Here is a 17,742-nt window from a genome sequence, read left to right on the forward strand (position 1 = left end):
TGACTAGGCAGGGGCATGGGGGGTTGAACAAACGATGCTTGCAGGATGTATTGACATTAAACATCACTAGCAAAAGAGTCTGTACGTTGCAACAAAAGAGAAGATAAACACGCGCTCTTTCTTAACCCAATATCCATGACTCAAAACCCTAATAGGTCCACGTCCTTTACTCTCTCTCTCTCTCTCTCCTCTCTCTCTCTTTCTCTCTCTCCCCGCGCGCGCACACACACTCGCTCGAAATAAGATGAGAAATATGTTGTTTTTCCACGCGAAGTTTTTCAGAGGTGTGGATGCGTGGTTATCCATGTTTTCTTTCCTCTTAATCTAGTGTTAATGGGTGTTTATTTGCAATTCGGATCGCCGCCGGTACGAAAGAAAAATGGACCGTGCACTATAGATTAAGTTTGCACCAAAAGTAATATTTTAAAGATATTTAATAGCTAAAATAATATTATATTTAGATTTTACACAATTTTCTAATCAAACTTCATATATAACATGTTAAAATCATAGCTATGGTTTAAAAGATATGGATAATTTTATTTTAGATAAACCGTGGATTGATTAACTGAAAAGTCAGGGGGTTTTATGTTAAAACAAAAAAGATTCGGCTGCCTTAAATAAGGATGGCGGGTTGATTACCTGAAACGTTAATTAGTGGGTTTTATGAGAAAAAAAGGTTCGGCTGTGACTTAAACGTGTACTATGGGTTAATTTACAGAAAATAGAGGGTCTTCTTTTGTAAAATGGCGCAAGGGTGAGCGGACAGACGCACTCCAGGCTTTATTATTATTAGGTAAAGATTATCGAGTAGCACAATAAGTTAATAAAAACTATCTTTTCGCTTAAATCAGAAAAAAGAACCAACCTACATGAACTGAAAAGGGGCACAGTGATAATGGCCAATTGGCCATGACAGAATTTAAGTCTATTGCAAATGCACCAATAATATCGGAGATGAAACTAAGCAAAGCTTGCTTTTCTTAGAACCAGATATTACTAAATATTTTGTTTGACTTTCAGAATTGAAAGGCCACTCTGACATTTAAAAGTAGAATTGTCCATCAGCTCACCTCTCCAGGGATAGTGGACCAATGTCTACAAGGAAGTAAGGTTCCTTTTTTGACGAATCATTAGAAGAAGTGAAAATTGCATAAATACACAAAACATATGTGGCTGAGGTAAGGGCATCTCCAAGGCGGACCCGTAAACCTCCCGCATACGTCCGGACCACGCTGTCCGGACCGTGAAAGCCATCCAACGCGAGTCTGTATCGGTCCGCAGGACAGTCCGAACGTATTTTCTCCCGCAAATCGAAAACAAACGCAGGCAGCATTACAGGAGTCCAAACATCTTCTCGGCGAATCAAAAGCCACCACGTATCCTCTCTCGGTTCGGATGGCAGAAAACCGCTGCTAATCCTTTTGTTGTTAGATGAAAGATGAAGGCATTTGTCAAGGCTATTAGACAGAAGCTAATCATACACTTGTTTAACTTTTTTTTTTCATTTCTTCAAGTGCTTTCCGGACTTCACTTTGCATAGCTTCCGCCAACACATGCATTGTTTAGTGCCTTTCAGTTTGCTTGATTTACTTCGCACGCACTTTTAGTTTCCGCCATTTGCAAGGGCATCTCCAACACAATGTGAATGGCGGAAGGTTGCCTCAAAGGGCTATTTGTCTCCTTTTTTTTTTTCTGAAGTGCTCATGTTAGTACATAGTAGTATATACTCCTACATGTTTACGGAAGCCAGTGATGACCGTGCTAGCTATTTAGCGGAAGATTGTCGTTATTACTGAGTACATATGCGGCTAGCGTTGGATAGGCAGCTCCCGCATCCGTGTCCGCTGACTGGTCCTCCCTATCCGCGGACGAATGTGAAAGAAAATTTAAAACAGGTTTGCCGTTGGAGAAGTCCTAACAAAAAACTATAACTCTACAGGATTTTAACAAGAAGCCACAACTCTAGGACTATCAATAACCAAAAACACAAATTGCTTCCATTGGTCACTTAATGAGAAATATGATCGACGTGGCCCGCCGCCCGCATAAAAAAGGAGAAATATGAAACAGCTAGTCTCTCTTTGTGGGTGGAAGATGTAATAAGTGCTTGGAGAAACTTCGTTTAGTTGCTTTCTGAACAGCTTTGTTGCTTGTATCGACATCTGATGGTTTCATTCATATAATGGAGCCAGGGAGCTCGCCTGTTTGTCTAAAAAAAAAAGATAATTTTGAAAATTTATACAAGTAGACAACCACCAAAGCAAACCGGCGATTTACAAATTCCATGACATGTTACCAGTTTACAGTTTTCTACATGCATCTACAACCACGAGTAATTCACAATAACCATTCTAAACCTCTCCTGGTATATCCGTATATGGACACAAATCCATGGTTATACTATACCAGGATCCACGCTGCGCATGCAGATTAAGCTGCCCGGAAAGAAAGCCACTATGTGCACGTTCGACCATATGAACAAGATCGCGTCGATGAGCTCATGCCGTCTCGTGGTCGGTCCTCGCCGCCGCCTCCGATGAAGGGGTCGACGGCGGCGTCTCGTCCTCCTCGTGCTCGTCCACGGACGGCAGGCTGGGCTCCCACGACCTCGTCCACTTCTGCGCCTGGCTTATCATGCCGGAGTTCCGGCACCCCGTGCCCGCCGCGGCGTCCGGCATGCCGTCCGTCTGCTTCGTCTTCCTCCGCCTCTTCTTGTCCTTCTTCGCCGGCCCGGCGGCGCCCTCCTTTTTGACGGCGAGCCCACGGGCCACCATCCTCTTGAACTGCCACTCGGCCCAGAGTTCCCGGTTCACGAAGTAGTCCCGCGCGCAGCACCCCTCCGGCGCCGCCTCCCGCTCCTCCCCGGACCACGACGACGAGGACATATCAGCGTCCGCGTCCGTGTCGTCAGTGGACGACGCCGCGTCCTCGTCCTCGCGGCCGTCGTGGTCGGGGTTGGCCCCGACGGAGCCCTCGGGTATATCCCGCTGGAGCCGGCGCACGGTGGTCTCGGGCAGCAGCAGAACCTTCTGGCCGGGGAAGAGCGGCTCGAGCGGCCTGACCGTGGCGCCGTGCGGGTTGCGGAAGACGTCGGGGTGCGCGAGGCAGAGGCCCGGCGGGTGGTTGCCGACGACGGCGCAGGCGAGCACCACGCCCGCGTACACCTCCACGATGCCGCTCCAGAGCACCACCCGCACCACCGAGTCGGCCGGCCACGTGGAGCCGGCGCTCGCGCTGAGCTCCACCGACGCCGCGTAGCCGTCGGGCGCCCGCCGCCGGCCCCCCATGAGGTACGGCGGCTGCTTCTTCCGGCCCCGGAATGCCCGCGGGATGTACCTGGCCAGAGACGCCGACGACGTGCAGCTGCCGCCGCCGCCGCCATGACGAGCCATGGTTGCTGGGTACGTGAGGAGAGGAGAGACGGATGGATCGATCAGGTGGGGAGCTTTGCTCGGCGCGGCGAGCGTGGGTACATATAGCAGAGGCGGGGAGGGTCTTGGCCATGGCTCCTTGGCGTTGTTGTCGGCTTGTTCTTGTCGATGCGGCGGTCCTCGCGATCATCAAAGCTATGTATTCTTTCTTGTTGCCTGGCCATTGGAAGCGTCGACCGATGGGAGCAGGCTGCACGCCTGTACGTCGGCGGGTGGTGCACGCACGCGCACACGCACGGCGGCCAACGATTGGCTGGGAGTTGTAAGGTATTTTAAATTGGAAAAGCTTCTAGTCACCCGGCGGATTGTAGCTCCCGCGTCTGAATCTCGCCTGCACGCCACGTGCCCCAGGACCACTACTACTAGACTTGCAACTGACCCGTTGTTGCATTCTTACAACCGCAACAACTAGTCTACTGCAGACCTTGAAAGACCAAGACAAGGAGGCGACATCTAGATCCCTCCAACGCCGAACGAGAGATGCGCGTCACCTGACGCTTCGGCTTCGGCAACCACTCACCTCGCCGGAGAGGAGGATGGGGCGGCGAAGTTGCAACCGAGGTCGAGCGCACTGGTCGCCGTTGTCGCCTGCCTCCACCACAACTATCGGCCGAGCGCGGTGCGCCAACCTCGCCGGAGAGGAGGATGGGGCGAGCGACCTAGTCGGCGATCCGGCGCTAGTCGGCTGCATGGATGGGTGACACTGCTCCTCCCTCACCGCCCGTGATTTTTTTCCTTGCAACATCGTCCCTGTTGCAAGAAAAACTCTACAACATCACTAACATCAACTCTGTTGCAAACATCCGAACGCAACATCATCATTGTTGCAAAGCTCACAGTTGAACCTAACGGCCATCTTACGTTGAATCCAATAGCTCACAGTTGAACCTAACGGCTTTAATTAATCGCTACCCCAGACTCCATAAACTAATTAGCATCTCGCTTAATCATTTGATGGGCTGTGGTGCACGTTGCTGACCCAGATTGATTGCAGACTATCTTTGTCCAAAATGCAAAAAAGGGGAAATAAAAGATGTACTTCCCACCCAATTTGACTGTTTGAAGTTGCCACTGCATGCTCTTGCTTATCGAGATTCGGGTCATGGCGCGCGTGGCGACCGGCGACCAACCAAACGCTACTAGTTGCTATTTCGAGGAACACAAAGTGAGCCATCTGCCACCGCTGCTAGTCCTACGAACTTCATCGAAACCACGACACAGTTTCTGCTCCCCGCCGTTAGCAAACGTACGTATTTATATTTATTTGCATATACATATACACGGGAACTCCATGAGGGTTCAGTTGGTTCAGTTCAGCCAGGTGATTGCCGCGCCTACCTACTCATTGCAGTGCTGCAAAAATGTGCAACAACTCTCGGTCTCCGACTGGGAGGAATGGAGTTTCAGCACCATGCATGTCGACCAAGCTGTCGTTTAGGCTTCAGTATGTATATATAGTGTGGTCGCTTAGTTAGGGAACTGGCTGGGAACCTTCAGGCAGGCGGGCAGGCTCAGGGAACGCGTCCTAGCACTCTTTGCACCGCCTTCTTCACGCCCTCCTGGTCTAGGCTCGTCGTCAGGTACACTTCCTGAACCTGCATATATGCCGAGTTGAAAAAAAAATCATCTATGAAGACTTGGCCTACAGTTGTGAAAGCGAGAAGACAAGGTGTTTATTGCATAAATGCCTGTGTGTGATATATGGACATTGTATAAACAGGTTGGTTATGCAGCTGTGTGGCATGTTTTTGGCACGGCTGTAAACATTGCCTTCTCATTCCATGGCTTCACACACGTACAGCTGCATAAAAAAGAGCCCTTCTGCTGCTCACTCTCAACAGATGGCAGTGTTTACGGCACGCAGGACATGTCAATAGATAAGTTGTGATCAATGGCTCTTCTCGAAACATAGATTATGTTGGTCTATGGGATGTAGCATTTGTTCTGTTGACCTGGGACCGAAAACCTATCCACATACTTGCAGTCCAGTAGTACAATGGAACTGCCCACCGAAAGAAAATAATACAAATACTATATATCAAACAAGAAAGCCAACCTGTCTCCCGGCTCGAGCAAGAAGCTTGTACTGGTTGTCCTTAGCTGGCACCTGCATAACGAATGAGAGACCCAATACATCACCATATTTATCAGGTGGCAGTTTCGATGAGTAGTACTATTAGTGTGCTTTAGGACGATACGTACACTAGAAAGCCAGAGCTCTAGATCTTGCGAAACCACACGTTTCTCCAACGCCTGCCGCCCGAACCGCACATCTGTTATACTGTGAAGAAAAATACAATATATTAACACAGGAGATCACGGCAGAACTTATACATACAGGTATACCATGGACCCTGCTCTTAAAGTGGTACACCAACAATAAACAACTGGATAACAGACACTCAAGCAGAACACATACCCGTCCTCTTGTAGAAGTTCATTACATATACCATCAAGTCCTGGAAGAAGTTCTATTTCTGGAGGAGATGATGCCGTCTCAGCATCAGGTGATAGATCGGGTTCCTACAAAACATGATTATTAACTGCACGAGTCCACTCCTAAACGAATGAAGTTGATAGGTAGTAAAACATCCTGAGACGCTATGTATTCAGCAACTAACCAAAGGAATAATTTTGTCCAATGTCTCCAGCAGAGGATCTTCCTCCAATTGCCTGATTGATAAACCTATCCTTGACTTCTCCCTGGTTGGGTAGGGAATGCAAGTATGTCAGACCATTTAACATGATTTTCTGATTCAAGATAAGACACCCAGTGTTTTTTTTATCTCCCTTGTAAGCAACAAAAGGAAAGCATGCCTGAAACAGACTCATTTAATCCTGTTCATCTAGCCCTAAAAAAGACTCTGCATTATAATTGCCACGGAATTAAGATCATATTCCTGATGTGCTTTTTTTTTAATCAATTCTAGCATCCATGAATGCCATTATCCAATATATTAGGTTTATTACCACAAACCAACTAGATTGCATTAGGATGCAGGCGATTTTAGTAAGAAAAAAATACACCCTAGAATACTTACGCATCAACATTCACCACTATGACCTTGACGGTATCACCTTCACTTAGAAAATCTTGGACATCTTGGACAAGATCCCAAGAGACCTCAGAGATATGTACGAGACCAGTGAGATGATAATTTCCTGTTCGAGCATAGTTGCCGTCAAACTCTATGTGAATAAAATATTTAGAACAGCAATGACCAAGGCTGCTGCCAAATAGTACCATCAGGAAATCGCAGGTGAACAAATGCACCATAGTGGAACACTGAACCGACAAGTCCATCATAGATACCGCCAATCTTTACTTTAGAAGAGTACATTGACCAACTGGCATCCTTCTCAGAGAATACAAGCTTCTTTTCTGCCTCATTTGCTTCAACTACCTAAAGCAATTAGCAACAGCAAGTGGAACCATGAAATCTGGTGCTCATTTGGTCGAAATACAGAAATAATCATATTTTAAAGCACAACCAAAAATAGGCTGTAATTGATAGGGCCAGGCTATTATCAGAACGAAGTTTACTAGAATTGAAGAAAACTGAAGGACAGTTTCTTGGAGCTATAAACCCAGTTTACCGTTGCTGTAGTCTACCTCTACCGCCAAATGGAGTAAGTAAAACTAAAACATGGCAATTGTTCATGTCACAGTATAAGGTCAACTTTCTGGAGCATATTCTAATTGTTACAGACTTAAACCAGCATGCCATTTGCCCTACTATGTAGAATACACATAGTCAAAAAATGGTGTCTAACATCCAGTTAATTAGTAAATACAGTGGCTACTAGCTACAAAGGAATGTGCCGTGGATTTTAGCATGCCGGAAGGATATAATTAAAAAAAAGCATGAGAAAAGGGACAAAAAATTCAGTTACCTTGACAGAAACAGAGGAACCTACTAGGTCCTTTGTAACATCTTGAATTGGCCTCTTAGGATCTGCAAGCCAAAACAGACACAGACCGTAAATTAAGTTACAGCAGCTGCAATCCGCTGTTGAATCGTTTCCATTTGTAACTACTACAGTCAGCTCAAAGAAGTTGGGCGAGCAGATTGAGTAGAGAAATCAAATAGAAGAAGGCACTACAGTCGGTTCAAAGTAGTGGGGAGAGCAGATTGAGTAGAGAGCTCAACTGTTAGGAGGAAGAAAGGGTACCTTTACACCAATGCGCGGGGCTAAGAAGAGGGTTGGGCACGAAGCCCTGCATGGAGTTGTACTTGAGGATGAGCCCGCCGGTGTTTGAGCGCAGCACGGGCAGCGTGAGGATCTTCCCCTGGTCCTTGTCTGCGCGCACAGCCTTCCAGTCCGCCGCAAACTGTACGCATCGTGACAATCTCACAGTGTGATAAGACTGATAACTCCAGCCGGCATTGCATCGAACAGCTCCCGCGCACCACAGCAACGGCCAGGAACCGCCACCGGAGAAGCGTGGGCTGGCAGCAAGCAGCAAGGAAACAGCTGAGGCGAGGCCGTGCGTGCGTACCTGTGCCAGGCGCGCCTCCTCGAACGCGGCGGAGACGGACGCGGCGTCCTCCTGGCTGACGGTGGCGCCCTCGGACGCGGCGGCCGAGAGGCGGACCCGGCCGCGGCTGGGAAGAAGGGGAGGGAAGGAGGCGGCCGGCACGGGGGCGCGGGCGGACGGGGAGAGGGCCGCGAGGGAGGGCGGCGGCTTCAGGGACGCGGACAGCATTTCGTACGCCGGCGGTGAGCGGTGGGCGGTGACCGGTGGTGGTGGTGAGGAACGAGTGGCCGTGGACAGGGAGCGCGGGACGCCAGGGGTGGGGATCCGCCTGCGTTCGTCTCGGATGGACGGATGGATTTGGTCGGCGCGTTTGATTGGGTGGGAGGGAGCGGCAACAATCCATCCCCATTCCGTGGTGGATGCGCGCGCGCGCGTCCAAATCCTCCCTGCCTTTTCTAGTATTGGTTTTTGATGTTGTAGTCTAAACTTGAGACTTACTATTAATCAGAAAAGAGAAAAATTCACTACAGGTCCATTTACTTTTTTTTTGAAAGTCAGTATAGACACAAGCGCTCATATACACGCGCATACACTCACCCCTATGAACGCACACACGCACACCCTACCCTTATGAGCGCCTCCGAAAGACTGAGCCGGCATATCATCTTGAGATTTACGAAGTCACCGTAGGTGCCTCGTCGTCGACGGGAACGTCTCCTCCCACTGAATGCGCATCACCGGAAATTCCGAAATAAATTCAGCAATAAATGCGAGCACCAGGATTTGAACCCTGGTGGATTGGGGATACCACAGTCCCTCTAACCATCCAACCACATGTTGGTTCGCACGGGTCCATTTACTTGCGCCGGCGCTTGCTTTAGTCCCTGTGGTTAGAAATACCCGTAATACAGTCATCAAACTTGCTCTACGGGTCATCTACGGTCCATTATACGATTTTGTGTACGTATGCGCTGAGCTGGCTCAAGTCAACCGATGCCAAGTGTGCATTGACTGCCACATGTGCCCAGCCGCTTGATTACGCATGCACGCAAGGTTTTTTTTTTGCAGAACTTGCAGTTATTATAAGATCCCCCACCTGGTCCGATCGAGCCGTCACCTGGTCGGATCGAGCCCACCCGCTCCGACCGAGCCCACCCGCTGCCGCTCTGACCGAGCCCAACCCGCTGCCGCTCCCAACCCTAGCTCGCGGTCTCCGTCGTCGCCGCCTCCCTCCGCCGCCGCGTCGCCGCCGCCGCCGCCCTCTCTCCGCCGCCACAGCCATTGCCGCCGCCCTCTCTCCTCATGTCATCTTCGAGATCTATTCCATCTGGGCTACGGGGTCTCTCCGTTGTGGTTCCATTGATCCCGTGCCTGGATTGTGGCGAGCAGGTCAAGTTCTACCACTCTGGCACCGATGAGCACGAGGGGTGGGTCTTCTACAGGTGCACCAAACACTAGGTCAAGTTCCTCTGCCCTAATAGTTACCGCATATGCATCAGATTGATCTATAAGACTGCACGGTGCTGCAATTGGGTCAGATTAGGGTATTGCAATTGGGTGCTGCTAAATATGCTTTTTTTAGTGTGTTTTATAGTTAACTGAATATGCCCTAATAGTTAATTGAACTTTGTAGTTAACATAACTTTTTCAGTTAACTAAATATGATGTGTTTCCTCTGTTTTATAGGCCACCTGTGATTTCTGGCGTTGGGAGCTTGAATATGTGCAGCATCTTGTTGAACATAGGGTTCTTGTTGGTGATGTTGATGCAGATGCAATAGGAGCAGCTGAGGATAAAAGGGAGGAGCTTGAGAGGAAGAGGAATCAAGCAATGAACACAAGAAGCATAGCTGGAAGAGGCATGGCTGGGAGAGGTGCTTTTGGGTCATTTGGCACACCTAGTGAGAAGAACTTTGCTACCAAGCAACAAGTTGCTATGCTGCTTGGATTAGGTAGAGAAATCCTACTGCTGCTGAAGCTGGTGATGGCTGATGTTATGGTGCTTTGTGTGTTGTGTTTCATAGTAGTCATGAAGAAGTGATATGTAGTGAAATCAGTGAGCACACTAAGTAGATTATGTTGGGGAACGTTGCAGAAAATAAAAAATTTCTACGCTTCACAAAGATCAATCTATGGAGTCATCTATCAACGAGAGAGAGGAGTGCATCTACATACCCTTGTAGATCGCGAGCGGAAGCGTTCAAGAGAACGGGGCCGAGGGAGTCGTACTCGTCGTGATCCAAATCACCGAAGATCCTAGTGCCGAACGGACGGCACCTCCGCGTTCAACACACGTACGGTTGGGGAAGACGTCTCCTCCTTCTTGATCCAGCAAGGGGAAAGGAGAGGTTGATGGAGATCCAGCAGCACAACGACGTGGTGGTGGAAGTAGCGGCGATCTCGGCAGGGCTTCGCCAAGCTCAGCGAGAGGGAGAGGTGGTACGGGGGGAGAGGGAGGCGCCAGGGACTAGGGTGCGGCTGCCCTCCCTCCCACCTCTTTATATAGGGGCCCTAGGGGGTGCGCCGGCCCCCTATAGATCCCATCTCAAGGGGGGGCGGCGGCCAAGGGGGGGGACTTGCCCCCCAAGCCAAGTGGGGCGCCCCCACCCCTAGGGTTTCCAACCCTAGGCGCAGGGGGAGGCCCAAGGGGGGCGCACCAGCCCACCAGGGGCTGGTTCCCTTCCCTCTTCAGCCCACTGGGCCCTCCGGGATAGGTGGCCTCACCCGGTGGACCCCCGGGACGATGGTCCCGGTACAATACCGGTGACCCCCGAAACTTTCCCGGTGGCCGAAACTGGACTTCCTATATACAATTCTTCACCTTCGGACCATTCCGGAACTCCTCGTGACGTCCGGGATCTCATTCGGGACTCCAAAAAACTTTTGGGTTACCGCATACTAATATCTCTACAACCCTAGTGTCACCGAACCTTAAGTGTGTAGACCCTATGGGTTTGGGAATCATGCAGACATGACCGAGACAGCTCTCCGGCCAATAACCAACAGCGGGATCTGCATACCCATGTTGGCTGCCACATGTTCCATGATGTCGAGGATTCAAGTAATCCCGTATACAATTCCCTTTGTCAATCGGTACGTTACTTGCCTGAGATTCGATCGTCGGTATCCCAATACCTCGTTCAATCTCGTTACCGGCAAGTCACTTTACTCGTACCGTAATGCATGATCCCGTGACCAAACACTTGGTCACATTGATCTCATTATGATGATGCATTACCGAGTGGGCCTAGAGATACCTTTCCGTCATACGGAGTGACAAATCCCAGTCTCAATCCATGTTAACCCAACAGATACTTCCGGGGATACCTGTAGTATACCTTTATAGTCACCCAGTTACGTTGTGACATTTGGTACACCCAAAGCACTCCTACGGCATCCGGGAATTACACGATCTCATGGTCTAAGGAAATGATACTTGACATTGGAAAAGCTCTAGCAAACGAACTACACGATCTTGTGCTATGCTTAGGATTGGGTCTTGTCCATCACATCATTCTCCTAATGATGTGATCCCGTTATCAATGACATCCAATGTCCATAGTCAGGAAACCATGACTATTTGTTGATCAACGAGCTAGTCAACTAGAGGCTCACTAGGGACATGTTGTGGTCTATGTATTCACACATGTATTACGATTTCTGGATAACACAATTATAGCATGAACAATAGACAATTATCATGAACAAGGAAATATAATAATAACCATTTTATTATTGCCTCTAGGGCATATTTCCAACAGTCTCCCACTTGCACTAGAGTCAATAATCTAGTTACATTGTGATGAATCGAATACCCATAGAGTTTTGGTGTTGATCATGTTTTGCTCGTGGAAGAAGTTTAGTCAACGGATCTGCGACATTCAGATCCGTATGCACTTTGCAAATATCTATGTCTCCATCTTGAACATTTTCATGAATGGAGTTAAAGCGACGCTTGATGTGCCTGGTCTTCTTATGAAACCTGGGCTCCTTGGCAAGGGCAATAGCTCCAGTGTTGTCACAGAAGAGAGTGATCGGCCCCGACGCATTGGGTATGACTCCTAGGTCAGTGATGAACTCCTTCATCCAGATTGCTTCATGCGATGCCTCCGAGGCTGCCATGTACTCCGCTTCACATGTAGATCCCGCCACGACGCTTTGCTTGCAACTGCACCAGCTTACTGCCCCTCCATTCAAAATATACACGTATCCGGTTTGCGACTTAGAGTCATCCAGATCTGTGTCGAAGCTAGCGTCGACATAACCCTTTACGACAAGATCTTCGTCACCTCCATAAACGGGAAACATATCCTTAGTCCTTTTCAGGTACTTAGGATATTCTTGACCGCTGTTCAATGTTCCATGCCGGGATTACTTTGGTACCTTCCTACCAAACTTACGGCAAGGTTTACATCAGGTCTGGTACACAGCATGGGATACATAATAGACCCTATAGCCGAGGCATAGGGGATGACACTGATCTTTTCTCTATCTTCTATCGTGGTCGGGCATTGAGCCGAGCTCAATTTCACACCTTGCAACACAGGCAAGAACCCCTTCTTGGACTGATCCATATTGAACTTCTTCAATATCTTATCAAGGTATGTGCTTTGTGAAAGACCTATGCGGCGTCTCGATCTATCCCTATAGATCTTGATGCCTAATATGCAAGCAGCTTCTCCCAGGTCCTTCATTGAAAAACACTTATTCAAGTAGGCCTTAATGCTGTCTAATAGTTCTATATCATTTCCCATCAAAAGTATGTCATCTACATATAATATGAGAAATGCTACAGAGCTCCCACTCACTTTCTTGTAAACGCATGCTTCTCCATAAGTCTGCATAAACCCAAACGCTTTGATCATCTCATCAAAGCGAATGTTCCAACTACGAGATGCTTGCACCAACCCATAAATGGATCGCTGGAGTTTGCATACCTTGTTAGCATTCTCAAGATCGACAAAACCTTCCGGCTACATCATATACAGTTCTTCCTTAAGATAGCCATTAAGGAATGCCGTTTTGACGTCCATTTGCCATATCTCATAATCATAGTATGCGGCAATTGCTAACATGATTCAGACGGACTTCAGCTTCGCTATGGGAGAGAAAGTCTCATCGTAGTCAACCCCTTGAACTTGTCGATAACCCTTAGCGACAAGTCGAGCTTTATAGATGGTAACATTACCATCCGCGTCCGTCTTCTTCTTAAAGATCCATTTGTTTTCTATCGCTCGCCGATCATCGGGCAAGTCTGTCAAAGTCCACACTTTGTTTTCATACATGGATCCTATCTCGGATTGCATGGCTTCAAGCCATTTGTTGGAATCTGGGCCCGCCATCGCTTCTTCATAGTTCGAAGGTTCACCGTTGTCTAACAACATGATTTCTAGGACACGGTTGCCATACCATTCTGGTGTGGAACGTGTCCTTGTGGACCTACGAAGTTCAGTAGCAACTTGATCCGAAGTACCTTGATCATCATCACTAACTTCCTCTCCAGTCGGTGCAGGCACCACAGGAACATTTTCCTGAGCTGCGCTACTTTCCGGTTTAAGAGGCAGTACTTCATCGAGTTCTACTTTCCTCCCACTTATTTCTTTTGAGAGAAACTCTTTCTCCAGAAAGGACCCGTTCTTGGCAACAAAGATCTTGCCTTCGGATCTAAGGTAGAAGGTATACCCAATGGTTTCCTTAGGGTATCCTCTGAAGACGCATTTTTCCGACTTGGGTTCGATCTTTTCAGGTTGAAGTTTCTTGACATAAGCATCGCATCCCCAAACTTTTATAAACGACATCTTAGGTTTCTTCCCAAACCATAATTCATACGGTGTCGTCTCAACGGATTTAGACAGTGCCCTATTTAAAGTGAATGTAGCTGTCTCTAGAGCGTATCCCCAAAATGATAGCGGTAAATCGGCGAGCGACATCATAGACCGCACCATATCCAATAGAGTGCGATTACGACGTTCGGACACACCGTTACGCTGAGGTGTTCCAGGCGGCGTGAGTTGTGAAACGATTCCACATTTCCTTAAGTGCGTACCAAATTCGTGACTTAAATATTCTCCTCCACGATCTAATCGTAAGAACTTTATTTTTCAGTCACGTTGATTCTCTACCTCATTCTGAAATTCCTTGAACTTTTCAAAGGTCTCAGACTTATGTTTCATCAAGTAGACATATCCATATCTACTTAAGTCATCAGTGAGTGTGAGAACATAACGATAGCCACCGCGAGCCTCAACGCTCATTGGACCGTACACATCAGTATGTATAATTTCCAATAAGTTGGTTGCTCGCTCCATTGTTCCGGAGAATGAAGTCTTGGTCATTTTGCCCATGAGGCATGGTTCGCATGTGTCAAATGATTCGAAATCAAAAGACTCCAAAAGTCCATCTGTATGGAGCTTCTTCATGCGTTTGACACCAATGTGACCAAGGCGGCAGTGCCACAGATATGTGGGACTATCATTATCAATCTTACATCTTTTGGTATTCACACTATAAATATGTGTAACATCACGTTCGAGATTCATTAAGAATAAACCATTGACCAGCGGGGCATGACCATAAAACATATCTCTCATATAAATAGAACAACCATTATTCTCGGATTTAAATGAGTAGCCATCTCGTATTAAACGAGATCCAGATACAATGTTCATGCTCAAAGCTGGCACTAAATAACAATTATTGAGGTTTAAAACTGACCCCGTAGGTAAATGTAGAGGTAGCGTGCCGACGGCGATCACATCGACCTCAGAACCATTCCCGATGCGCATCGTCACCTCATCTCTCGCCAGTCTCCGTTTATTCCACAGCTCCTGTTTTGAGTTACAAATATGAGCAACCGCACCGGTATCAAATACCCAAGAGCTACTACGAGTATTGGTAAGGTACACATCAATTACATGTATATCACATATACCTTTAGTGTTGTCGGCCTTCTTGTCCGCTAAGTATTTGGGGCAGTTCCACTTCTAGTGTCCGCTTCCCTTGCAATAAAAGCACTCAATCTCAGGTTTGGGTCCATTCTTTGGCTTCTTCCCGGCAACTGGCTTACCGGGCGCGGTAACTCCCTTGTCGTCCTTCTTGAATTTCTTCTTACCCTTGCCTTTCTTGAAACTAGTGTTTTTTTTACCATCAACACTTGATGTTCCTTTTTGATTTCCACCTCCACTGATTTCAGCATTGAAAATACTTCAGGAATAGTTTTCACCATCCCCTGCATATTGTAGTTCATCACAAAGCTCTTGTAGCTAGGTGGGAGCGACTGAAGGATTCTGTCAATGACCGCCTCGTCCGGGAGGTTAATGTCCAGCTGGGACACGTAGTTGTGCAACCCATACATTTTGAGTATGTGCTCACTGAGAGAACTATTTTGCTCCATCTTACAACTGTAGAACTTGTCGGAGACTTCATATCTCTCGACCCGGGCATGAGCTTGGAAAATTATTTTCAGCTCTTCGAACATCTCATATGATCCGTGTTGCTCAAAATGCTTTTGGAGCCCCGATTCTAAGCTGTAAAGCATGCCGCAGTGAACGAGGGAGTAATCATCAGCATGCGACTGCCAAGCGTTCATAACGTCTTGGTTCTCTGGGATGGGTGCTTCACCTAGCGGTGCTTCTAGGACATATGCTTTCTTGGCAGCTATGAGGATGATCCTCAGGTTCCGGACCCAGTCCGTATAGCTGCTGCCATCATCTTTCAGCTTGGTTTTCTCTAGGAACGCGTTGAAGTTGAGGTTGACATGAGCGTGGACCATTTGATCTACAAGACATTTTGCAAAGGTTTCTAGACTAAGTTCATGATAATTAAGTTCATCTAATCAAATTATTTGATGAACTCCCACTCAGATTAGACATCCCTCTAGTCATCTAAGTGATACATGATCCGACTCAACTAGACCGTGTCCGATCATCACGTGAGACGGACTAGTCATCATCGGTGAATATCTCCATGTTGATCGTATCTTCTATACGACTCATGTTCGACCTTTCGGTCTCTTGTGTTCTGAGGCCATGTCTCTACATGCTAGGCTCGTCAAGTCAACCTAAGTGTTTTGCATGTGTAAATCTGTCTTACACCCGTTGTATGTGGACATTGGAATCTATCACACCCGATCATCACGTGGTGCTTCGAAACAACGAACTTTCGCAACGATGCACAATTAGGGGGAACACTTTCTTGAAATTATTATGAGGGATCATCTTATTTACTACCGTTGTTCTAAGCAAATAAGATGCAAAAACATGATAAACATCACATGCAATCAAATAGTGACATGATATGGCCAATATCATATTGCTCCTTTGATCTCCATCTTCGGGGCGCCATGATCATCTTCGTCGCCGGCATGACACTATGATCTCCATCATCGTGTCTCCATTAAGTTGTTCCCCAACTATTACTTCTACTACTATGGCTAACGGTTTAGCAATAAAGTAAAGTAATTACATGGCGTTTATTCAATGACACCCCGATCATACAATAATTAAGACAACTCCTATGGCTCCTGCCGGTTGTCATACTCATCGACATGCAAGTCGTGATTCCTATTACAAGAACATGATCAATCTCATACATCACATATATATCATTCATCACATCCTTTTGGCCATATCACATCACAAGGCATATGCTGCCAAAACAAGTTAGACATCCTCTAATTGTTGTTGCATGTTTTTACGTGGCTACAATAGGGTTCTAGCAAGAACGTTTCTTACCTACGTCAAAACCACAACGTGATATGCCAATTTCTATTTACCCTTCATAAGGACCCTTTTCATCGAATCCGATCCAACTAAAGTGGGAGAGACAGACACCCGCTAGCCACCTTATGCAACTAGTGCATGTCAGTCGGTGGAACCTGTCTCACGTAAACGTACGTGTAAGGTCGGTCCGGGCCGCTTCATCCCACAATGCCGCCGAAACAAGATAAGACTAGTAGTGGCAAGAAAATTGAAAACATCTACGCCCACAACAAGATTGTGTTCTACTCGTGCATAGAAACTACGCATAGACCTAGCTCATGATGCCACTGTTGGGGAACGTTGCAGAAAACAAAAAAATTCTACGCTTCACCAAGATCAATCTATGGAGTCATCTAGCAACGAGAGAGAGGAGTGCATCTACATACCCTTGTAGATTGCGAGCGGAAGCGTTCAAGAGAACGGGGTCGAGGGAGTCGTACTCGTCGTGATCCAAATCACCGAAGATCCTAGTGCCGAACGGACGGCACCTCCGCGTTCAACACACGTACGGTTGGGGAAGACGTCTCCTCCTTCTTGATCCAGCAAGGGGAAAGGAGAGGTTGATGGAGATCCAGCAGCACAACGGCGTGGTGGTGGAAGTAGCGGCGATCTCGGTAGGGCTTCGCCAAGCTCAGCGAGAGGGAGAGGTGGTACGGGGGGAGAGGGAGGCGCCAGGGACTAGGGTGCGGCTGCCCTCCCCCCTCTTTATATAGGGGCCCTAGGGGGTGCGCCGGCCCCCTAGAGATCCCATCTCATGGGGGGCGGCGGCCAAGGTGGGGGGGAACTTGCCCCCCAAGCCAAGTGGGGCGCCCCCACCCCTAGTGTTTCCAACCCTAGGCGCAGGGGGAGGCCCAAGGGGGGCGCACCAGCCCACCAGCGGCTGGTTCCCTTCCCTCTTCAGCCCACGGGGCCCTCCGGGATAGGTGGCACCACCCGGTGGACCCCCGGGACCCTCCCGGTGGTCTCGATACAAATACCGGTGACCCCCGAAACTTTCTCGGTGGCCGAAACTGGACTTCCTATATACAATTCTTCACCTCCGGACCATTTCAGAACTCCCCGTGACGTCC

The 17,742-nt window shown here is 48.1% G+C and overlaps 2 protein-coding genes across 2 annotated transcripts; both read right to left on the reverse strand.

Annotated features, from left to right (window-relative positions):
- Nucleotides 1-2,300: 2,300 nt before the first annotated feature.
- LOC119312819 lies at nucleotides 2,301-3,395 on the reverse strand. The gene has a single exon (XM_037588587.1). The coding sequence runs from the start codon at nucleotides 3,393-3,395 to the stop codon at nucleotides 2,502-2,504; it is 894 nt and encodes a 297-aa protein (XP_037444484.1). The 3' UTR covers nucleotides 2,301-2,501.
- A 1,264-nt stretch (nucleotides 3,396-4,659) lies between these two features.
- On the reverse strand, nucleotides 4,660-8,219 carry LOC119312818 (4-hydroxy-3-methylbut-2-enyl diphosphate reductase-like). Its single transcript, XM_037588586.1, has 10 exons — nucleotides 7,936-8,219; nucleotides 7,608-7,767; nucleotides 7,329-7,390; nucleotides 6,679-6,838; nucleotides 6,476-6,596; nucleotides 6,056-6,137; nucleotides 5,854-5,957; nucleotides 5,637-5,715; nucleotides 5,491-5,541; nucleotides 4,660-5,029 (listed from the first exon to the last, which is right to left on the reverse strand). The coding sequence occupies exons 1-10, from the start codon at nucleotides 8,140-8,142 to the stop codon at nucleotides 4,946-4,948; spliced, it is 1,110 nt and encodes a 369-aa protein (XP_037444483.1). The 5' UTR covers nucleotides 8,143-8,219; the 3' UTR covers nucleotides 4,660-4,945.
- Nucleotides 8,220-17,742: the final 9,523 nt, after the last annotated feature.

Source organism: Triticum dicoccoides, chromosome 5B (genome assembly GCF_002162155.2).
Source record: "Triticum dicoccoides isolate Atlit2015 ecotype Zavitan chromosome 5B, WEW_v2.0, whole genome shotgun sequence".
NCBI classification, from domain to species: Eukaryota; Viridiplantae; Streptophyta; class Magnoliopsida; order Poales; family Poaceae; genus Triticum; species Triticum dicoccoides.